This window comes from Taurulus bubalis, assembly GCF_910589615.1.
Source record: "Taurulus bubalis genome assembly, chromosome: 10".
Lineage (NCBI taxonomy): Eukaryota > Metazoa > Chordata > Actinopteri > Perciformes > Cottidae > Taurulus > Taurulus bubalis.
Genome location: NC_136598.1, coordinates 4,402,313 through 4,426,751, shown reverse-complemented (window position 1 = coordinate 4,426,751; position 24,439 = coordinate 4,402,313). Strand labels below are relative to the sequence as shown.

Below are 24,439 nucleotides of genomic sequence, written 5' to 3'. Positions count from 1 at the left end.
TCCAAAAGGAGGGGGGTGAAGGTCTCCCCAGGTCATTTGGTTGTCAGACTAAACTGTGGTTTAAGCTATGGGTGAACTGAAGCGACGACACAAGGTAGCAACATTCAGAAAACTGTCAGCAACCTTTCAACAGAGGTGGAGAACTACTTCACTATTTGGCTTTTTGCTTCCTCTTTTAAATCTTGTGAGCATTCACTGAAATGTTTATCGTTCCAGAGTTGATCTCTGGGTGTTAACAATTGTAGAGTTAAGCATGAAATACTGAAGAAATAAGAGGAAACGGTTTAAGACTTAAAAATTAGCTGGAGCCAATGTGAGAGGGGAGCGTAAAAACGAAAAACAAAAGCACGCGAGTACAGTGGAGGGGGTTTAAAGGATGAGTGTGGTGTGCTGTATTATGTGTGTATGTATTACTGAGTGTGCTATGCATACAGCACCACTGATTCGGAAAGTGTTTCCTTACAAAACCCACTTCATAAGATATATTCTAAAAGTATTACAAAAAACATCTGAGGTTTTTCTTTCTTTCTTTCTTTCTTTCTTTTTTTCCTGAATATGGTGACCAGTGCTGCTGTTCAGGCTTCCATTACAACTAATATGTCAAATGAATAACCACTACTTCAACAGATCATACAGTAAAGCTTTACGACTTCAGAAAACATGATATGATATACAGCATCTGTTACACCTTTACAATGTTATTCAACAGTGTATAGAATCATCTGATTTAAATTTGTAGAAAAATATCTGTGGATCATGGAAAAGTCCTGAATCGTCCCTTCTCTCCTCCTGCCTTCAAACAAAAGCATACTGTGACAATAGTGAATCCATAGCTACTTGATCGACTGTATTTACATGTCTCTTTTCCAAATAACCATTAGAATTGGCACACGTCATTATCAATACCTGTAGTGCCATTATTAATGTCACAGCAAACCTGACACAAACAGAAAAATACAAAATGCCCTATGAATAAATTCAGTGTTATTACAGTGTACGCTGTTTCTGCATGCTTCCTCCTTCATTCAATGCTCTGGCCTTTCGCTGCTAGATAAGGTTATGTACAACGTAAGAAATGCATTGTGGGAAAACAACGGTCTGAAATAGGACCCGGACCGAAACGTGTCTGCAGGTCAGTCATTAGAATACACAAGCTCATCTTCTCCTACTCTTTCACTGCACTCCAGGAATCGTATACAACCCTCGCCACAGAGCTGAGAAAAGCTGACTTTAAAGTACCAATATGAAGTGTATGAGAAATAAATTTGGGTCAAGATGTGAGATATATTATGAACAAATCTGGTGAAATAGTCTACGTCTAATGACATCACTAGTTTGGTGCCCTGCTTGGCAGTTAAAGGCACAAATCTGATGATCTCACATGGTTACGGTGAGTTGATGGATGTGGCTATAACATGGCAAATGGGTTAAGTGCTTATATTCTTTACAGTAGCTATTTATCACCATTAAACACACTGCGGTTGTCCGGTCCAAGCAGTCCAACAGAAAGCAATAAGCCTGCAGTAATCTGCAGAAGACGGATGTTTCACATCAGTCGTCCACAGGAAGCGCCAATGTTTGAGGAATTTTACAATTATTAGATACACCAGAAAATCCAATTTTAAATAATGCATCTAAATGCAATACAATGAGGTTATCTGTATCTTCTGACAGGTGGTGACTAATCTGGAAGCAGATTCAGGGAAAGGGGAGGCTTAGGGATGGACTGAGGAGACTTTGGATAGGAACCAAAACAGGTGTTTGCTCATAATATCTACAACTTTACAGGACAACGCACCTTTCAGTCACACAGGTATCTGTGGGTTGAAATGTGGGGCTACTGCATAAGAATACAGTTTATAATGTAGAAAATATGGGTACAGCTATCTTGTGTTTTAACTTTAGTGTTAGGATGCAGAGAAGAGTCTGTGCTTGGTTCACAACCACTTTAAAAAAAAAAAAAAGGCATACATTTCCCAGGATCCCAGGATCGTACTCTGTTGTAGTGTTTACAGACCCTGTCCCAGGTAAGTCTTCAAAAAAGATCCCAATAAGTGCTTTGTTACAGACTGCAATATATATTCTGCATAATCATAGGCTGGCTATTATCTGTTCAATCTGACGTAGCACCCCCTGCTAGCTGGTACACTTCTCTAATCTCAATTTGGCAGATATGACCTCTTTCAAGTTAACTTGTGTTTTCAAGTTTAGGTAATTGCATTTTACCTATTTGACAAAGAGTAAATTATGTTAAGGTGATTACCGAGTGGGCGACCTCTATCTGAAGAAAGCTGCGTGCCCTGCCGAGCGGTAGTGTTGGGCTTGCCCAAGAAACAGCCGGAAAAAACATTATCGGAGGATAGAAAAGAGGAAAAGAGATATGCCATCATATGTTCGCTGAAATTGATATGTACTTTGATTCTCTAGCTAGCAATTTAAGAGCATAACTGTTGTGGTAAAAGCTTAATGCTTACGGGAGCATGAACTGTAGCAAACACATTTCTTTTTTTCAAAGCTATTGAAATGACACTAAACTTTAGGATTCATGAATATACAAACAAATGAGAACTAGTACATCTTTGTAAATATTAACCAATACTGCCGGCAGTCTATACGTCTAATAAAAATGTTACTTGCCCTCAGGAACAGTATAATCCCTTAAAAAATAGACAACTCAAATGATAAGACATTAAATGAAAAATACAGCACCTATAAATAAGCAGAATAAAAACCAAACTATAAATGCAAAATAGCAATAAAATCAAGCTACAGTAAATCATAGTATTACACTACTTTGTGAGAAGATTAATGTAATGGTAACGCATCAAACAGCTTAAAGAAGGGTGTCAGTTGTGCACTAGTAGTGTGTGCAAGTAGATACGAAATATGACCCCACTCATTGGAAACACTGAACTCCTCAATCGCACGCACTAGTGCACACGCATGTATTGACAGGCATGTGTGTACATGCACCCATGCAAACGCACACACACACACACTCACAAAGGGGAGGCAGTAGGCTGACAGGCACTGAGGGCATGTGTGGGACAGGGAGGAGGTGATATGCCTTATAATTTGTAGTGTATACAGTAGAATTCAATGCAAAACATCCCTGGATACAGGACAGACTGGAGGAGAGTGGTGACTACTCACACGCGGGTTGGGGAGAATTCACTTTGACAGCAATCAACACAAAGTACAGATATCTCGTACTCTACGATGCAATTCATTCGCTAAAACCCTTTTTTTTTTTTCTTTCAGTCAAGAATTTCATTATTGATAATCTACTTTGTAAATTTTATTCTGAGTGAATTGACCTCGACCCTGACTTGCATGCAGGGAAATACAAACGCACACAAGACACACACACACACACACACACACAAGACAGACACACACACACACACACACACTCTTCCTGATTTGGCCTATAAAAATGTGAGTTTGTGAATAGAGAAAATTTGTCAGTGGTGCAGACACACCCCCAGCAGGTCCAGTGCCGGGTGAACGCTGTGACGTGCACAAACTAAAACAACAAGACATGTATCGTATCATCATGTCAGACAGCTACAGTACTACGTGAATTCATTGTATCGTATTTCAACAACGCAACATTATTCCATTTCATCTTTTTTTTTTCAAACAGCAACATTTTATTCTCTTATTTTCCGTTCTTATTTTGTACTAATCAAAAATGCTTCCTTAAAATTCCCTATGTTGTACTCTTTAGAGTCAATAGACTGTGCAATCTCTTATTGGCAACCGAATTGCAATATCAAAATGAAGAGATCATCCTTCATCCTTAAAAGAAGGTTTTTAAGGAGGCAAAAGGGGTTCCTTCCATCCTTCCTCTTCAGATGAGTGCGTGTGTTTGTGAGGATTTAGAAATCCTCCTGGCCATCACATGGCTGTCAGCAGGATAGGATATGGGACACAACAGGTCAAAGTTCATCTCTCTTACATCAGTAACCATGGCAGCTCAGCCGGCAGGCCTTCCACTACCCTCTTAAGAGTGTAGGAGTGAGATTAAAAAAAAAACATGCTGCCATTGAGAAGAGAACACACACACAAATACACATCATTTTTAGGTGTGTATACACACACACACACACACACACACACACACACACAGGTGCACACTGACACAACCCCTAACATACACACACACACACACACACACACACACACACACACACGCAGTGAGTGAAAAAGGCAAAGGGTTTGTAACAGTCACTCTACAGTGTGAAAAATGAGGCGTCTCACTGAGTGAGGGGAGGTTTGTGGACACTTGGGAGGTGAGAAGAAGAGCGGAAAAAATCTCCTTTAAGAAAGTGAGAGTTCTTGTAAGAGAGTTCCTGTCTCTATCTATAACCTATCAGTGTCAATCACTGTGACAGCTGCTGTGTCAGGCCTTGCCTGTGTTACTGAGTCCAGGTTTCAACCCCAGCTGTGGGTCAGACCCCAGCTCAGGACTAACCAGTCTGGTGCACCAGTGGCTGGTGATAGGGGAGGTACAGCAGGGCCGGAGGCCAGCAGGACGGCTAAGTGCTTTTCTCAGTACAAAAACAAAACTCAGTTTTTAAAAAAACAGAGAGACACGTACGTTCTCTTATTTTGTTCTTCTAGGATTTCAGTAAATCTTCTTTTTAAGGGTTTTGCCAACCACTCTTTGTTTCTTTCCTCTTTTCAGAAAGCTTCTATGTAATAAAAATGGCTGCTGAGCTTGACTTTGGCTGTGTCCACTCTCCAACTGGAACAGAGCAGGAGGGGTCCAAGGTTAGAGGTCGTGAGGTTATGAGACAAGAGGGATGAAGGATGGTCAGGGGGAACTAGAACTCCCACTCTGAGGGATCCTCTTTGCTGGCAGCCTTCTCCAGCCTGTGGATGATGTTATTGAGATTGGCTGCTTTCTTCTTGCGCAGATTGTTGTCCTTGGGGTTTCTGGCAGGGCCAGAGGCTGGGATGTGAGTACTAGAGGCAGAGCCACTGGAGGATGCCTCTGTGAGGCTGAAGAGCCCCAGTCCACCCTGTCCACAGCTGGAGCCTGGCCCGACAAAGCCTGAGGTGGTGCAGTCAAACTGGTCAGGGGAGTTATTAGAGCCCCCTGCCTCAGACTCCACCTCCATGTCGTCTTTGCATGCTCCTCTGTGATCCTCCAGACCGAGGCCCAGTCCCTGGCGTGTCTCCACTGTGCCTTCAGATTCTGTCCCGTCACAGCTGTCCCCCTCTCCTGATTTGGACCCGCGGAGGGAAGGGGAGCCCCCCTCGCTGCCAGGCCCCAACCCTCCAGCTGCCTGGATCTCCTCTATGAAGAGCTCTCGCCGGATACGTGACCTGGTAGAAACACACGAGTTCAAATCAAATCCTGAAATTAAAATTTGTCAGATGCGACACATCTTGCATTTGATTGATCTCAAAATATTGCATGAGTGCACTGACTTATGAGAACAGGGCGGGATCTAAAGCACTTCCTTAGACATTAACAACACAAAACTATCTATGATACAAATACACACATAATCAAATGCAAAATCCTTTCTAGAAAATTAATTAATTATTACACAGATAGCAATATGAAGTGCAAACCAATAAATGCAATAAAACAAACACAATTACCAGCAACACAAATTATGTCAAATGTCCTTTGAAGAACAGCTTGTGAACACTTAAAGGCAATGGGTCAGTATTCAAGCGTCTCTTTTCCAAGTGCTGACCTGTAATTATGGAACCAGTTAATGACAGTACTGGTCTTCAGGTTGAGCTGGGAGGCCAGCTCCTCAATGGTTTTGGGGGATGGATAGGGCTTCTCCTGGTAGGCCCGTTTCAGGGCCTCCTTCTCCTCGGGGCCCAACACCACTCTGGCCTTCTTCAGGTGCTGATGTACCGGGCTCTGGGAGCCCTGGATGTAGTCGGGCCCCACTAAACCCACGTCCACAGAATGGTTGTCACTTAAGGAGCTCAGCCGCCTCTTCATGTAAGCTAAACAGAAACACAAAAACGAGAAGGGACATTTTTAAATGAGAAAATACATTGAAAAAATACACAAGTGATTAATAAATATGGGGAATATTAATATCAACATACATCTGTATTGATTCAAGTATTTATTTGTATCAATCAGTTAAGGCTGGTATCTTTGTAAATGAGCATAACATCTGACAACCAATTTACATGTAAAGTATATATTATGGATCAGCTGATTTAACTAGAGATTAATTAGTTGGTTATTAGTTAATTATCCGACTACTCTATTCGTATTATAAATAAATAAGTGCTAATTTTATTATCAATTCATTGTTAAAGCAATCTTCTCAGTAAAGATCATTTAAACCTTCAGTGCTAAGCACACTGTAACTTGGTCAGACGCTCTTGTTCATCAGAAGTCGTTCACAGTGGATATTATATTCAGTGCATGCCACCAGGAAATGTTGTGTGTTACTTATTGTGCATCAGACACTGTTCTAAAAAATAATCCTACCATCCTCTTCAATGGCCACTAGGTGGTGCTATTGTCTTTCAAAGGAACTCTAACAATGAAAACATCTCTTCCATTTTAAAGCTAACAAGCCGCACCAGCAGCTGAAAAAAAAAACAGCTCGTGGCAGCTTTGCATGAGGTTGACATTTTCCTCAACCCCAATACACACTGCCAGATATATTAGTGTTGCAGGCAAAAACCACTCAGAGCAAGGTTAGACCACTCTGAAAGTTGTGTGCTGCCTCGCAGGCTTGAACCGCAAGGGTGAGAGGTCAAATATGGCTGCTCTGCACTAGGTCCATGTCTTTCCTCTGGGCTCTGCTGTTGGCCAGGACTGTTCACCATTGCTATTTAGATGCATTACTTTGGGGTCAATAATCAAACAAAGTTGAATGGAGAGTAACCCCAATGCGTCCAAACCCCAAACACACTGGTGTATGGTCCGTTTTGTTTTTTTGCCCTTGTGCGTAGCCTGAAAAATCATGAGGGTAAACCGATCCTACGCGCTTGTGCCAACTGAGAGGTTCGAAAATGCCAATCCCATCTCTACAGCGGGCTTCAAGTGGGCATTCAGGGGTCACCGGGAGGCAGCGAGGAGGGCGGGGCCTCTTGGCTTTGCTCTTGTACGCATTATGCAAACAGAAGGCCATGAAGAATGAATGAGAGATAAAGTGAGCTATGGGCTAACAAATGATAAAAAATACAAGCTTATAGACACTGGTAATTATTATGATGATGACGATGATGAAGAGGAGTGCTGATGACTGTGAGTAAGCAGGCCCAAGGCAGTCCCCTAGCTGTCACATCTAATACAGTATGTGATGTCTGCAGTCCTGATTGGTACTGACATCACACCAATATGACTGTGATCTGCACAACATGCTCTGCTGTCCTGCACAAAGGAGATTGTGTGTGCAGATGTGCATGTGTAATTTAAAGGCTGCTGCTGCTTCTGTTTTTTGTGGATGTTTTTCAGGATGTCGAGGGTCTTTTATTTATTATTTGGGAAGCCACCGCCGCTCTATATGAAGTGTGCATTTATTTCTTTCGCTACACACCTTTCTTCTCCAGACGTTTCATGTCCATGAGTTTCTCCACACTGTGTGGGTCCTGCAGCCAGAGCTGCATGCGAACGAAGGGCTCTCGTCCCTTCAGGCTGAGCTTGTGCCAGGGTTTGGGCCTGGCCAGCAGGTCTGAGACGGAACCCTGAGTCAGACCCAGGATCGTCTCCCCAAACAGACGCTGGCCTGGACAGGCAAATGAGAGGCGAAACGAAACGGTCATTTCAGAGAACTGATTCAAAGGCTGAATAAGTCATCATTGAGGACCAACTAAATCCCACGGGCAGCACCTCCTTCGTTTCTTACCAAGGTTATTATCAGTGAGCACCTCCTTAACCTTCTTGGTGATGGCGTAAGTATCAAGCTCAGGAGACATTGCGACCATTTCCTGGATGCTGAGACCCGAATGACCAGGAACAGGCAGCGGGGTGCCGGGCTGCGACTCCCCACCTGACGGATCCTCAGACGCCAGTTTGAGACTGGAGGACTGAGGAGCGAGAGGATCCCCTGCGAGACCATTGACAGACTCCTCAGCTGAACTGAGGGGTGACTCTGGAGCAGGGCTGCAGCTTGCGGATGTCTTGGGAGTACCCTCTGCTTGAGGACAACAGACAGGGTGAGAAATATCACACAGGTTAGAAGACATGCTACCATGGAAGCAAACACAGTTCCATCCCTCCTCCCTGCTGCGTTTGGGAGGGACTTCAGTCATACTACATCAACTAATTTAATTCCTGTTAAACAAACAGCAAAGGTGCTTAAGTTTTCAGTTTGAAGCTTTTTTGGCTTCCTCCTCCTATTCCTTCATCTCCCTGTCTCTATCTGTGTAGTACTGCTGTGCAGCTCAGCAGGCTGGAAGAGAGCAGTCATGAGGAGCTGTCAGTGTACATTAGCTGCTGTTTACACCCCCAGAGAGAAAGAGAGACACGCACATGCCCGCACACACACACACACACACACACACACACACACACACACACAGAGCTGCCATCTGGCGCTGCAACACTAACTTGTCTATGACATGACAAACCAGCAGCTTGCTGGCTGACACTGCCACAGCACTGAGGATGGGGGGATGGTGGGAAGAGGAGGGAGGGGGGGCGGGGGGGGGGGATTGTGTGTGTGACAGACTGACAGTAACAACTAGCCACTAGCTCTAATCAGGCTTTCAGAGTAATGCTCTAGCCCAAAGAGCCTGGTTGTGTGAATCCATATACTATATGTGCTATGCTAGTGTGTGTGTATGTGCTTTGTTTACCTTGGTTCTGAGCTTGCTGGATGTGTGTGTTTTGCCCCATGTCTCCATTGAGCCACGGCTGCATGCGGAGGTATGGCTCTCTGTTCCTCTGGTTCAACTTGTTCCACGGTTTGTGTCGAGACAGACTGTCACTCAATATTCCCTGAAATACAAAGACGGAGAGTGGCTCAGACGTGCAACCCTCAGAATAAAAAGCAGAGTAATAAAAACTGTTGGACACAGGTTTTTCCTTTTCTTCGCCTTACCTCTTTGGAGTCCTCCTGGCTGTAGTTGTCCTCTCCAGTCTGGCTGGATATGGCCCTGCGAGGGTCTGTATGCATGTTGCTCCACCACTGCTCTCTCCAATAACCCACTCCTCCAGAACTTCCAGAACGGGCTGACCCCTCAGAGCTCCGACCCAGCCTGTGAGCTCCGTCAACGGACATGTCAATCCCCAAAGAAGCCCTGCCCTCTCTCTTCACACTGGAGCTGAAGTCCAGGATCGGAGACGGGGATGATGGAGAGGACAAGAGGGAGCTGGGAGGCTTCTTGAGGGAGAGTGCCAGGGGGTTGTAAGGGGGAAGGGGAGCGGTGAGCGAGGAGTTCAGGAAGTCCCTCTGAGATAGTGATGCGAAGGAGGAAGACGAAGATGAGGCCTTGAGGAGGGGCTCCAGTGCAGTCTGTTGGGCCTCCATCTCTCTGCGCGCTTGCTCTAGGATGGAGCGGATAGCCTCATCTGAACCGCCGCCCCTTCCGCCTCCACCCCCTCCTTTCAGTCCTGCATATGAGGGTTGAGCGTGGGACAAGTCTGTTGAGGGAGGGAAAGAAAGGTCGGCGTGAGACACACCGACAAACACTCACAGCCACAATGTATTATCGGAAATCCTTCGAGTCCTCTGAAGATGAGAAGAAAACCACGACTCACCAGCTTTCTGCACCTGCAGCTCTCTTTTGGCCTGCTCCAGAATGGACTTGATGGCCTCATCTGAACCAGCCTCTGGGGTGCGGACGCGGGCGGTAATGTTACCTGGAAGGAGAGGAAGGGGGAATGGGAGGAGATGAACATTCTTGTCAGATTAAGAAGCAGAGATAACCAACTCCAGAGAGAAAAACTAAAAGAGCAAAAAATAAGCCTATAAAAGACACAAAATAATGACACCATAGCACAGCACAAAGAACAACATTCCCACCACTGAGCTGCAAGGCAACTACACTAGAGGGATTGTCGTCATTTCTCTGGTCCCTTTGGAGCTCACACATGCACACGTGCTACAGGGTTCGTACAGTAAATGCTCCCCACAGAATAACAACTACCAATAAAATCCCTAAATACACATGCTTGGCTTCTCCTTTGACGCAAGTCACTGGAATTGTGCGGTTACCTTGAAGGCACATGTATATCTCTATGCCTGCCCGCAAGTTAATAAACGGCAACTCACACACGCACACACACACACACACACACGCACACACGCGCGATATAGTTCACCCCAACACAAACATGCCACACAGACAGAACGTAACATCTCTGTTTGTGAAGGGGACAGACCTGTGTGTGAAGCTGTATTGGAGAGGGCTCTCCGCTTCGGAACATCCTGAAACACTCTGCTAAGCTGGGGCTGGCCTGAGCCCTCTGTTAAAAACAATATACCACACACCATGTTACAGCACTTGTGTGTTTTTGTCTTTTACAGCTAGACTATGTGGTGCCCTATAATGCTCTGCAAATACATGAAATGTGTGGATACTTCCATCCAGTGCACATTATAGTACCATAAATGCATTGATCTTCGCCATCTGTGGCCCCAAAAGGAATTAAACCTCTACCTCTAACAGGAATATTAAACCACTACTAGTAGTCAAGGATAAATAATTTAACAGGAAGTATTTAACAGGGGGATACTAACTGCAGCCTTATTTTTTAACACAGACTTTGCCTGGGACTAGGGTGGTTATATTTAGGTGTACCACTGAGACCACCTTTAAATCAAAAATGTCCTGATGCGTTAACAAAAGCAGGCCCGGGCGAATCGAATCTACCCGTAGTTAACAGTACCCCTGCCTTCCTCCTAGTTCCCACCGATCAATACTATTGATGTGTGAAAGGTTTCTGTATTGATCACAATAGCTAGGAGAGGCTCTTGGGATCAGTGCGTGACTAGGAACTCACTCAAAACACACAGGTGTGGCACAGGATGGGAGTTCGGAAAGAGAAAGAAAAAGCTAGTCCATATTGACAAGCTAATTAATGGATCTGTGCAGGGCTGTACACATGCAAGACACACACACACACACACACACACACACGCGCACACACACGCGCACACACACGCGCACACACACACACACACAGCCTCACCTCTTTGCCGTCCCTGGATGCTGCGCAGTGCGAGGATGTTCTGCTCATCGGCGAGGAACTGTCTCATCTTGTGGAAAGGCTCCTTCCCCCGAATCGTTAGCTTGTTCCACGGCTTTGGTCTGGCAAGGATCTCACTGACCGAACCCTGGGACAGTCCCAGCACGTAGTGGCCAAACACACGCTGGCCAATGTTGTGCTTTATCAGCTGCTCTTTCACCTGGCGAGCAATCTCTGCCGTGTCCATGTCTTCCCCGTCCAAAATACTTCCCGTGGTAGCGTCAGAGTGGCTGGGCGAAGGGGATGGGGCACTGCCAGCGGTGCTGCTCCCATTAACAGGAGCCATGTCTGGGCTGGCTGGAGGAGGCTGGGGGCTGCTGGCTGCCAGAGGGATGGCAGCTGACCCAGAGCCAGGAGTGGAGGTAGGGATGGAGCTAAGGGTTGGAGTGAAGGGGGTGAACAGCAGAGCCCCACTGGGGATTCCAGATGACTCCTGCAAGGCTTTGGAGTAGAAGGTTTGAAGCAGCTGCCGCTGGATCAGGGAGTTCAAAGCCATCTTACCACCCACCAGAGGGAACACAGGCGAGTAGAAGTCTTGTCCAATGCCCGTAGGACTGAAAGGGTGCGTTTCGCCGCTGGTGGTGGTGGTGGTGGTGGTGGTGGCAGTGTTGAGGGGGTCCGTATGAATGCGAGACATGGGGAGCTGGGAGGAGGAAGGAAGAGAGGGAGGGGGAGGAGGGGGCGAGGAAGAGCTGGGCATGGTCTCCTCCTTCGGTGTGGACTCTTCTGTCCTTTTTCGCCTGGCTGACCCTACAAGAAAGGTCAAACACACCATGCATTATGGGGGAGTCAACAAAAAAGGGGTTCCAAAAAGAGAGAGAAAAAAATAACAAAAGTTGAAAGTTATCTTTATCAATTCTTTTCCAAATTAGTGAACTTTGTTTCCTTTTTTGCCAACCCCCCCAGACAAAGTGCCCATGCATTTGTGATTTCAACCTTTCTTGTAAGCCACAGCCTGGAAGAAAAAAAAAAAGGACAAAAAAACAATTGACACTGTGCCACTTAGGCAGATTAGCTTGGCCCAGGGCTCAGTCTCCCTCTCTTGCAGACAAAGTGGAAGTAACTGGACAGGGTAAAATGATCCTTAGATAGCCAATACACCATGTGAGTCCTCTTCCATGCTACTGCAGCGTGTTCCTAAACACTGAATTATTCCATCGTAGATGCAGTAACAGAGTCTTTAGTTCATAAAAAATACATCCAGGAAAAATGGAGCAATAAAACTGAATTGAAAAACAATTGTTATGGCTAAGCATAAAACAAATGCATGTGACCAAAAAACAGAGAGACCGTACAGCTCTGTCCCATCTCTGACTCTAATTTCCTAAATATATAGACTGATTACATTTATACATTCACCAAAACAAACAGATATAAACTATATTCCCTCAGTCTTGCAACTACTAGAATCCATCATGATGGAAGTGCAAGGAGAAATATTATTCTAATGCATAACCATTGAGCCCGTAACATGATTGAGTAAGACAGTAAGCTCCCCTTACTGTGAATGTTAATCAATTCAAAGATATTCAACTATTCAAGCCCAAAGCCATGACATTTCAAACCCATAAACACTGTTGCAGAGGGCAAGATTCTTGATGTAGAGGCGAGTGTATGCATCTTTGATACTATTCAGGTTGACCTCCTGCTGCGGTATTCAAAGATATGCATTTTCTTCTTCTCCGTCATATGTGGGAATTAAGAAACAACATTTCTGTGCCATGGTAAAGTTTTGCATTTCTTTTGCATATTGTGTGGACCCAATATTGCAAATAATTCCCAAAACATAAATAAATGGTAAAGTATTCTCAGAGAAAAATAATATGGAGGCATACCTATGCTAACCTGATGCAATCTCTTCATAGCCTTACCTGCAGCTGAACCCTCATCTAAGCTCCAATGAACACTGGACTCCACTTCTGTCGGTATTCTTTCATTTTTGCTGGTCTGCAGCCTGGCCAGTGTTGATGAACCGAGCCCTCATCACCTTACGTTTGGACAGACTTACGTTTGGACAGACTTACCGCTGAGCTCAGTGTTGGCAATGCGCAGAGCGGAGCTCTCAGATTGAAGACTGCGGTTCCTCTCCAGCAACAGCACCTCCAGAGGTTTGGATGAGTCCTGATGGAGGGGACAGGTAGACACATTAAAATGAGACTTTTCAAAAATCATTCCAGCCTCTCCCTTCAAATGTACGATATCGTTTTATCAAAAACTTTTTTACGTTACTGCAACATAATGTGAAGACTAATTGTAACCACTTTTACCTGCACAGAGTCAGATGTTCCAAACTCCATAGACTTGAGGATACTGAAGAGAGAGAGAGAGAGAAAAATCCATATGAACCCCCGACAAAGACACATCTGCTATGTAGTATGCTCGCTTTTCTATTTCTGTCTCTTTAAAAAGATCAAGAAAAGATAGAGGGGCAGAGAGCAAGAGACACAATATATAAAGCTACAGACATACAAGCTTCATCTTCATAAGGGCACTCAATTGAGTTACGCATCTTAAAAGACGACGCGCATCTTGTTTAACATTGTTAAAGACATCAAACGCATGCAATAAATAGATCTGTGTACACACACACACACACACACACACACACACACACACAGTGTGCTCCTCACCTCAACTCCTTCTTCACCTCCTCATAGTCAACTTGCTTCTGCAGTTTCTCCTCCAGATTCTGTAGATAAATAGATGAAATTACATAGAATTGAATTAAATAATAAAAGCAATCCTTGGAACTTCATATGTTGTGTACTTAACTAGAGACATTGAACAGAAAGAATTGACTTAGAAATACTCTTTAAAATGGTTGAAAATACCGTTATCTAATTAAAAACTAAAATCTGCAGATTGTGATCTTGGTACCTTGAGAATGGCAGTCTTGCTGCTGAGCTGCTGCTCCAGCTGTGTGATCTGGGAGCTGGTAGTCTCTCTGAGTTTGGTCAGGCTGGCCTGCAGTCTCTGGACGTCCTCCACCAGCTGGGCGGTCTCCCTCTCTTTGGCCCTGAGCTCCGCCTCCAGACTTGAGTGCGATGCCACCTCCGTCTGCTGTTCCTAAGGCCGAATAAGACGTCAGTTTAAGCTAATGAGCAAAATAAAACCTGTACAAGTATTCATAAAGCCACCCATACAAAGTCCTGCTTTCAGATACTTTCAATTAATCACTAAATAAGTCAGGCAGAAACTGATCAATATACTGATTATCATTTTGAAAGGTCTCCTCCTTTAGATCAATAAACAGAGGTAAATAATCAACCAATCACAACTACCCAGCACTCAAAGATCAATGCAGCAGATACGTTGGTGTGGCAATCAGTCTCTAACTAAGTCTTACCTCTGCAGGCTGTTGAACGGGTCAAATAAATCAGTTAATCAATACATCAATCACATATCGCCACCTGGGCAACCTTTCCTTTGAACAAATCGATGCACTGTTAGTGACTGCAATAGCTGACTTTTAACAGTGACTACAGTGATCCATAAATTGAAGCTTTAATCAGCTGATCGCTTTGAGTATAAATAGGCAGAGCTGATCTTTAGCCTATCAATGCCGCTTTGTCAGCCGAGCAGTGAATCAGCGTCGCAGTGAATTGTGTTACCGTGTCGGCGTCGGCCTCGGCCGGGCTGCCGGGCTGCTGGGACTGGTTACTTGAGGACAGCTGCTCCCTGAGCGACTCCGTCTCTCTCTGAGCGGCTTCTGCTCGCTGGGAGGAGAAGAGGAACATTTTCAGAAAAATCAACAAGTGAAGATTCTAACGTTGTCAAACACGATCACTCTACTAATTTACTTGGCGTACATGTTCCCTTAATCTGTGTCCATTTTTAGTAAGGCCAGGAAAGAGAAAGGCTCTTCCTGTTGTGCCATCATGCCCCTGAATCAATGTAGAATCTGCCTTGTGGCAGCCACTAAGTGGTCTTTGAGGATGAGGATGTCGGTGTTGTTGTTGGTGGTGATGGGACAGCGGCAATATTTTTCTGCATCTAGATCCCTTTTATGCAAAGTCTGCGGCTCCAACATATTCTCGAGTTGAGCAGGGCAGAGAGAATGCAGAGGGCAGATTCTTCCTAAATTGAAAATAAAATGTAAGTCCTGAGAATTGCGATGACACCGGCTGCCTTGTATTTATGGCCAAACTGCCACGCTCCAGTTGGGAATCATCTGCAAAACTGGCCAACTTGCCACCATTAGGAGTTACAGGGAGCCGATTCCACAGTGTTCCTAATTGCAACCATATTGAGAGCTGTTATTGACTGTGTGGGAGTTGGACTGCTAGTTGCAAGAGAAAAATCCTGTTTTCCATTTTCTCCATATAAAAGCGTATAAAAAGTCTGTGACTGAGCTGGAGGCCATGCTGTCATCCTCTGTAAACCTCAAATCAGAAGTGTGAATAGTGTGTGTGGCATTATAGTGGGAGCGCTAACCTTTAGGCTGATATTAACATTACATGCCTATGCTACCCCTTTAGCCACAAATCATACTCTTGGGCTAATAATGAAAGTTAACAACAATGACATTAACAGATACCAAAGAATATTTACAACACAAGGGCAGAGGACGCGCTAGGGGGCTTATTTCAGCTGGATGGGTTTAGTAGGTGTGTAATAAACATGTAAAACAAACAGCTGCCCTCACCGTGATAAGCATAAGTCATTATGTGTTCATGTAAGCCACATTTTAGGGTTACTGAACATAAGAACATTTATATTTTAAAAGGATAAGGCTGGTGTATGTTTTTGCTATTCTTAACAAATCCCCCAAACGTCCAAAACTAACAGTAACACAGTGCTGTTTTTGGTCTTCCATCAATACTTTCAAACTTTCCCCGCCTTAAGCTAGAAGCCGATTGTTCCCTAAGATGTAAATCTATTTTTAAAAACAGGGTCATGGATATATAGTTTAACTTTTAGAAGAAAAAGAGAAATGTCTCCTAAAACAGCTGGGCACTGTAGTGTTTAACAAATGTTACTCACACCAGAGTAAATAGTGCTTTTTTGGGGACTATTTTCAGCTGCGGATGAATACACATTTGGTGCTCTGGTGAATATCTACGGCAGCAGGATGGTGTACATAGAATCAACAAAAAATGTACTACAGAGCCCATATTCAACGTAATGATGCAACATGTGACCCGGAGCAACTTTGTGGCTCACGGATTTGTTTTGAACAATTTACGGACGACAATGGAGCTCCATGGCACAGAACAATACACTATCAGGCTTTGTCAACCCACTACACAGAAACCAATAATTCATTTATTTTACTTACATTTGTTGACAGGAAGAAAAATACAGAATAACCCTAGACTGGATCCATTAAATAAAATGTACTTGCTTAAGAATTCCACACTAATTTGTCCTCCTACTGGAGGCCATTTTTTTTATTTTAACAATTTCAGTTTAAGAACTCTGTTACTTTCTCTGTATTTTAATAATAAAACTCTGGTGTGATGGATCATTTGGACAATGCTGTGTTAATTACGTTACGTTATAATGGTGAGTGGGTTACCTGATTGGCTCTTTCCAGGTCAGTCATCACCATCTCAACCTCATCGGCCCTGAGAAAGACATTTACTGTTACTACAGAGGATGTAACAGCGCTTATAAGAGACTCACAGAAATACAGCAAAGGGATAAAAAACAAGGAATGGATAGAAGAATACCAGGGGAAAAAAAGTGCACTCTGCACACATCCTGTGTGTGTGTGTGTGTGTGTGTGTGTGTGTGTGTGTGTGTGTGTCATTGTTCAGAGTGAACACATTTAGAAAATGCCGGTTCTGTGTCCATTAAGCTACTGTCTAAATTTCACCTTAATCCATTGATTGTGAACTCCATAACCCAAACAGCTTGTATGTGTGCATGCATACATGTATTTAAGCGTGTGTGTATGTGTGCGTGTCTGTGTGTGGGTGTGCACATGTAAGCCCCTAAACCCAGGCCACACTAAAACAGAGGGATTACATTAATAGAGCTCTAAGTCCTAATACAGCAGACTAATCTGCTATGAAGCTGTGTGATTGTGTCTGACTAATGGTCTGGATGGAGGCCATGGTTCACCTCTCACTTGCTAGAGGTCAGATAGCAGGAATACATCCCCATAATACCACATCTTTTCAAATTTGGAGGAAATATCTTAATACTCTTTCATGAGCGACGTGAATACCTGTCACTGTCCTGCAAACAAAGACAGAGATGCAGAGGATACTTTGAGGACAAGGACCACCGAACAGAAAAACAATGTGTTAATTTCTGTAAGACTTTGTGGGAAATTATTGCTTCTAAACCAGGGCTAAATAATTGCTTAAATATGTTTATTCTCTCTGTTTATTCATGTGTGTATTTGTGAGGACGCCTAAAATACATTTCACAAATGCATGCATATTTTTACAAAACTCGTTGCATGGTGTTCAAAGCAGTTCAAAGACACAGTGCATGTTTATTTAAGACATTACTTGCTGATAAGCATACATGGCCGGCATTGAGTGCAAAGATGTGAGCACACACGTGCACTGCTGAGTCCATTAGGACCTTTTGATTTCACTGCGATCTTTTGAGAGGAAACCCAATAACCCACACAGCTTTTGTATTTGTGTGTCACAGTATGAGAAACAGTGTTGTCTCCCATAGGCTTGAGTACTACTGATTTGAATGTGTTTAACAAAACAGACACAGTTGATATTAGGTCAACATTGTGCTACAGGCAATGCAGCAAAAAGAATCAGATGTGGGTGGGAGAGCTTTTCACTCTCCGCTTTTATTCTTTCCCCAACAGTTAAAAGGATCTAGTATGCATTTAAGCAACATAATAGTACACTACCTCAATAGCTTTTATCCTGTCTTAAGCTATAGTGTGCAGGACCCACGTGCGCACTCATTCGCACTCCGGCACACACAAATGTAAGGTCAGAGAGCCAACAAGCCAGAAAAGCTTGTAATGGAGAGCATTTATGGGTAGTAATGCAACCCAAATACGCCACCGCTCCTGCTCCAAATGTGATCATTTAATCAAAGTACAGATGCACAAAGTCTTCTTAAATAACCTTTGGATTTGGCTGTATTTGGGAATTATAAAGGCAAAGCTAGAGGCTGAGGGCCAAAGCAGATCACAGGGAAGGGATTTTCTGCATATCCTGATACAGTCAGTCAGTCGCTGGGCAGGGCAGAACTGTCCGTGGCCAGCCAATGCACCCAGTGGAATTAATTCATCAAACACTGAACAGTAATGGGAGGGTCCTTCGTAATGGTAAATCCTAATTTTAGGCCACCAAAACATACCTACAAAGCTCCATACAGCAGCCACAGGGAGGAGCTATAGAGTACATGCACAGCTGCAATAGAACATCGCGCACACAAACAACACACACTCTTTTGTACCATGATAGCCAATGGGTGCACAAGTGACATCAGTGAGTACTGTAGGACTTCTGAAACAAGCCTCTAAGCCCCTACTGTACTTCCTCCATCTCAGACAGGCCTTTTCATCTCTCATCATCTTCTCTCTCTTGCTCCTTTTCTCTTCCACCCTCTGCCTGCCTCTATCCTTTTCCCCTCAACCCGTTCCCTTCCCATTGCCCTCCACTTTCTCCTCCTTTCATCTTTTTTTCCCCCCCTTCCACCTCCCTCATCTTTCACCCTCTCTTCCTCGGCCTCTGTCCTCGGGTGCCAGCAGGATATTCTCCTGATTTAGATTTTCATTTCCCTCCTCTATCACACTCTTATCCCCTCTTCCTCGCTGTAGCCTCCAGCCCCTGACTTGCTTCTTGCCCTCTAGCTTTCATCACTCCATTCCTTTTCTTTCCTTGGCTTTCTCCACATTGCGTTTTCACAGCGTGTTACCTTGGGGATTTCAAGGCGGCTTAAAAAGAAGCTAGCTGCGAGAGTGTGTACGCGTGTATGTTGTGCGCCATTTTGTGTTTGTGTGTGCTTGAGATGGACACAGGCAACAGTCAATAGGCTTTTCTTTCCTAATTATCAGCAATGAAATGGTTTTCCCGAAATGGTATCAAGCTTTTATACACAGATAAAGCCACACACGCGCAGACATACAGAGAAGCACACACACAAGCACACAACATCCTGTGGGGTTGGGGATCAATATATCATTAATCTTTAACAGGGACTAAACGGGTAAAACGCAGCCAGCCAGACCCTCACAGCGCCAACACAGACAGGGGGCTACGCTACATCTGCAGGCCCGCCTCCCGCTGAAGCTCACACACTCCGGGCACCGCAACATCGACCAAATTCTCAGGGAGTGTGTGTATGTCCGTGTGTGTTGTGTTGTGTATTTTAAAAGGCAGATTACCCGAATGCAGCAAGGGGATGGGGGATTTGTCACGCAATGTCCTCCTTAGTGGAAAGTTTAGAGCGTGTGTGTGTGTGTGTGTGTGTGGAAAAAGTGCATGATATGTATGGCGTTTGTGTTTTGCAGGGCCAAAATATATGCAGTCGAAGGGTTAAAAGTTGTGTTCAGCCAAACACTGGCGATTTGCTCAGCCAAGCAGTAAACGGGGGAAGGACTCCAAGGACTGGGAGGGTGCAGGGTTAGAGAGGGTTTGTGTGTGCTTTAAAGCGTTGCATTAAAATTTCAGATCACAGCACGCCACATAGTCAAGGACCCTGACTGCCTCAGGCTCGCGAGTGAGTGAGTGAGTGAGTGTTTGTATGTGGATGTGTGTGTGTGCGTGTGTGTGTGGGCCGGCATGTGTTTAATACCTTCTGTAAGCAAATGGGGCCTACTATACGTGTTCAAAATGTGTTTCCTTCTGACATAAAAGGAACAGACAAGGACAGAAAATGGAACTGTAAAGAAATGAGAGAATGCAGAGGAGCGATGCAGTCCGGTCATGGGGGGAGATTCAGTCTATGAAACCTATTGATTAGTGTCATAATACTGTATGTAATAACTTCCTGTCGCTTTTCCTCTTACACACACACCCACAAACACACAATGCTAAAGACAAAAGACAAAGTGTGGGAGTGAGGGAGGTAGAAAAGTATTGTGAGGAAGAGAAGAAGAGGGATTGATCTCTTTTTAACAGCCAATCAATTTAACAACTCTGTTAATGGAGAGACACTGTGCGTTCAGGGCATGGCAAATGGGGTGGGGGAAAACCTTAAAAGCAAAGTTGATACTCTGCCGTACTTTGTGTGCAGGCCGCACGCAGGATGCCCTTGACTACTTGCTAAACAGTCCTGGATTTATAGAAAGTATTAATGTTTCAAGGAAACTGCAATCCGTTTTTTTTTTTGCAGTATACCAATTACCAATAAAACACCAGGAAAAGCTTAGTTTTTCTTCTTGGAATTTAATGCTGGTTTGGGTTCTAGTACTAACCCCGAGGGAACACAGAGTGTGACTGTCATAAAGTGCCACTTTACAGTGAGGAACGCTGACATGGAAAAGCTTCTGTTCTCATCCTCGCCACTACTATAAGATCGATAATGATAGATGCCCACAGCTCAAGTAATTGAAGCCACCTTATCTTACAGGTCCTTTTAGAAGCCCGTCTGGCTTCTAGACGGAGATCTCAAAGTTACCCTCACCCGCCTCTCTTCTCCGCCGCTACCCTGATCAATCAGAGAGCGCTGTAGCCTACACCACACACACAAAATCTCTATTTTGGTGCTTGCCGTGGCTGCACAATGCATTACAATCCCCGTCAGTATTTAAAGTGAGTGGGTAATGCTGGGATTTGGAGGCCGTCGAGCGTTGCGGGAGACAATCCAGCTGTTTGGGAGAGATGGGGGGAGTTTCCAGGCAAGGAGATTCACTAAACAGGATGATTATGTCAGGAACAGACTATGGAGGAGCCAGAGGGGAGAAGTCACCCACAAACACACACATAGATCACCAAGACACATACTTTGCTGTGGATTCCTCGTCATACTTGGTCTTCAAATCAAAGAGTTCGGCCTGAGTTGTTTCAAGTGCTGTAAAACACAATAAAAGAGTCAAGTCAATTGTGAATTCCCCTTTTACAAGTCAGCTTACATCCAAGTAAGAAAAATATATATTTAAAAAAAGGCACTGAAAATGTATTTCTTCAACAGCTTCCTACTACATTTTTTACACACACAAAGAAAACTGTTTGGGTTATTTCACGTGAGAGATTTGTGACGTTAGCTGTGCTTTTCTCACTGGTCCGAAGTGACCGTGGTGGAGTTGTTTTCTTATGTTGCGAGGCCACAGTCAATCTGATAAAACCACACCCACCTATTCCAGATGAAGCTGATTAAGTGTTAAACTTCACTGGGGATGTAACTTCCCAACGTCAGCAATGAGAAATACTTAAGATTTTAAAGTTTTCAGAGGATTTAAAGCCAGCATTACCTCAAAGTAAGTGATATGGTTGCCATTTTGTCTGGGCTGGTTAAAACTGTACGCAGGTCTGTAAAGTCTATGTGGACGAGTACCTGTCTGTAGGGACTGGGCCTTGTGTTCGGCCTCTTCCAACCTTGAGGACATGGAGTCCTGGCTCTCCTGGAGTTTCCTAAAGAGGCAGACAGAAGGAAAGAAAAAGAAAGCCGGGGGCAGAAAGTCACAGATAGAGATACTGAGTCAGTAAATCTTGGGCTCACACTTTGTGGCGACTTCAACTATTCTCTATTTTCCCACCATTTCTGAAGTGTTTTCCCCACTAAAATCCTCCCAACACAACCCACTCCTCATTAAGCAGCCCTATTAGTCTGGAATGTCTGGCCACTGGGGCACACTGCACCCGAGGAGAGGGGGGGAAGAGAGAGAGAGAGAGAGAGAGAGAGAGAGAGAGAGAGAGAGAGAGAGAGAGAGAGAGAGAGAGAGAGAGAGAGAGAGAGAGAGAGAGACCACTAGGATATAAAATAGATTCATTCTTAGCATTTAAAAAGTTGGGCTCTGCTGAGAAATTGCCATGGCGTGTAAAAACATCAATAATCTAGCACAAAGACGGTCTTTATGGCACTCTTTGATGCCCCCCTTCTCCGCCAATCTGTCTCTCCTGTCATCTCTATTTTTCTGCCCTCTACTTCATCCTTTCATCTCTCTCTCTCCCTCCTTCCCTCACTCCTTGCAGAATAAAATGCATCAGAGGTGCCATCCATTTACTGCCGCTCTCAGACACAGGAAGTCAGCGCTCTGCAGACAGGAAGGGGCCTATAAAACACTGACGTAAAGGAAATACAGTTGGACAATTGATCTTCTGCTGAACAGCTGAAATAGGCAATGAGCTTCAACGCCAACAAGATGATTGACACAAGGAGAAATATCAGCTCTGTAACGTACATTTAATAAACACAGAGCTTATAACTCAGCTTAAAGTGGGCCAGAGACTTTGATCAAGATGATCATTGAGAAAGTTTCTCCTTAAGTGTTTCAATGAATGTATAAGAGTGTGAAAGAAAAACAAAAAAAATAAAAAATCAGGAGCATTGGTTGGCAGTGCTTCGTACTTTAAAAAGGGAATATGATGCAACTGAAAGTAAGTAATCTAAGTATGTAAACTGTTGGGAATAGCTTTTTTGAGAAGAACTGTGACAATGATATAAGACCATTTGATAACCTATACGCAGGTAAAGTTGATGGAAATGGATTGCAAACAGACAGTATCCGAAATGCTGCGAAACGATCAACCACCACAGAAGAAACACCTTCAGTGAAAATGTGCCTTCTCTTGAAGCCCCTAGCGGATGCTATGAATGCTCATCATTTCTCTTCCACAAGTTGTTTGATCCCTATCATTTAAAATAGGAGCAAAATAACAATTTAAGGTGGACAGATTCTCCAAATGCATTAGAAAAAAAACTGAACCCCAAATGGATTCACATGACAATTTAAACAAGCCAGCGTCATATTAGAGGAAAGGTGAGCAGGAATGTTTTTAAATGAAACAATATTTGGTGAATGGGCTCCATCCTTGGAAAAGTATCAGAGTGACTCATTCTAGCTTTTGTAAAAGTGAATACATCGATTCAGTAGTCAGCATTGTTTTTTTCTCGGTCAGCATTGTTTTTTTTCAGGTTCCTTAAATATCTGGCAACAATTTTGAGCTTATTTATTACTGCCACAGGCTTCATGTGTATATGACAACCACACACTTTAAAATGCCTTGAAAATGGGGTTTAGAAAGGAAGTAACCTATTAAATCAAAATAAATTACTTTGTATCAAAATAAAGTGACACCGAATCATAATTTTTGACATTGTATGGTCATTTTCTGGGTTTCATTTAGTTTAGTTAGTATTTTCAGACACAGATGTCTGTGGTAGCAATTATTCTGAACAAAAAACACTGAAGATATTGTGGTAAAGGACAGAAAATAGGAGTCTGGGGTGTCGATTCCCATCAAGACAAGAAAGGCAAGCACCCACATGACAGAAATGCTGGCTTTGTCTTTTATTCATTTTCCATTCCTACTTTCTCCTGTTAATAGAAGGCAATACCAGGGAAGCAAGAGGCAGCAATTTGTTGATTAAACTGATAACTATGAGAGAAAACAAAGAAGGACTATAAGCTCAGAAGAAATAATTAAGTTGTGAATAGCTGTGCTGAATATAGGCATAAATCTTAAATCTATCATTCAAAGATTAGGATCTTAGCAGTTCAGTCTGAGGGCATAATGACCCAAAGGTTGGCAATGGCAAAATAATGTTATGACTTGAAACACTTCTACTGTAGCGCACACACACACACACTCACACACTCACACACACACACTCACACACTCACTCTTACCTCTCCTTCTCTGCATAGTCGTTGTGTAGCTGGAGCTGCTTCTCTTGCGCCAGGTTCTCAGCTTGATTCTTCAGAGACTGCTCGTACTCTCGGATCTTTTCCTTCAAGGCCTTAATGGTCACCTCTGGATGAGGTAAAAACAGAAAGTCAGGCGCTGAGAGAAGAGGAAAGAACAGTTCAAATATGGGCAATTTGCAAACTATATGGACAACAGACCATAGTGGTCTGTTCCTACGCTTGATAAATGGCGGTGATGACGATAATCCTTTTGACCTTTGCTTAAGGAACCACATTTCATACTCCACATTCTTCCTCTGTTGGCCCAGACAAGTGCCTTGGCTCCTATGGCTCCCACCTAATCTTTACATCCATGACTGGTATAGAATATTCACCGTTCTCCAACATTAGATATGCTGTATTCATTAGGACTGCATTAGTGCTGAAACCCCATAACCTGCAGACGGGTGAGCTCTGTATGGGGCAGCCTGAAATAAATCTAACACATAACTGGGGTAATAAATAGGCCT

The 24,439-nt window shown here is 43.8% G+C and overlaps 1 protein-coding gene across 1 annotated transcript in view; it reads right to left on the bottom strand.

The window, feature by feature from the left end:
• Positions 1-4,657: 4,657 nt before the first annotated feature.
• The window catches only part of cux1a (cut-like homeobox 1a), a 49,499-nt gene continuing 29,717 nt past the window's right edge, over positions 4,658-24,439 (bottom strand). The window contains exons 6-23 of the mRNA XM_079225399.1: positions 23,913-24,036; positions 21,617-21,693; positions 21,067-21,133; positions 16,710-16,758; positions 14,803-14,907; positions 14,069-14,257; positions 13,822-13,880; positions 13,459-13,501; positions 13,216-13,312; positions 11,135-11,941; positions 10,325-10,408; positions 9,701-9,802; positions 9,042-9,583; positions 8,797-8,938; positions 7,845-8,135; positions 7,536-7,724; positions 5,715-5,979; positions 4,658-5,334 (exon numbers count right to left, since the gene is read on the bottom strand). Of these exons, the coding sequence (XP_079081525.1) occupies positions 4,830-5,334; positions 5,715-5,979; positions 7,536-7,724; positions 7,845-8,135; positions 8,797-8,938; positions 9,042-9,583; positions 9,701-9,802; positions 10,325-10,408; positions 11,135-11,941; positions 13,216-13,312; positions 13,459-13,501; positions 13,822-13,880; positions 14,069-14,257; positions 14,803-14,907; positions 16,710-16,758; positions 21,067-21,133; positions 21,617-21,693; positions 23,913-24,036 (3,737 nt within the window). The 3' untranslated portion in view covers positions 4,658-4,829. The remainder of the gene's footprint in view (positions 5,335-5,714; positions 5,980-7,535; positions 7,725-7,844; positions 8,136-8,796; positions 8,939-9,041; positions 9,584-9,700; positions 9,803-10,324; positions 10,409-11,134; positions 11,942-13,215; positions 13,313-13,458; positions 13,502-13,821; positions 13,881-14,068; positions 14,258-14,802; positions 14,908-16,709; positions 16,759-21,066; positions 21,134-21,616; positions 21,694-23,912; positions 24,037-24,439) is intronic.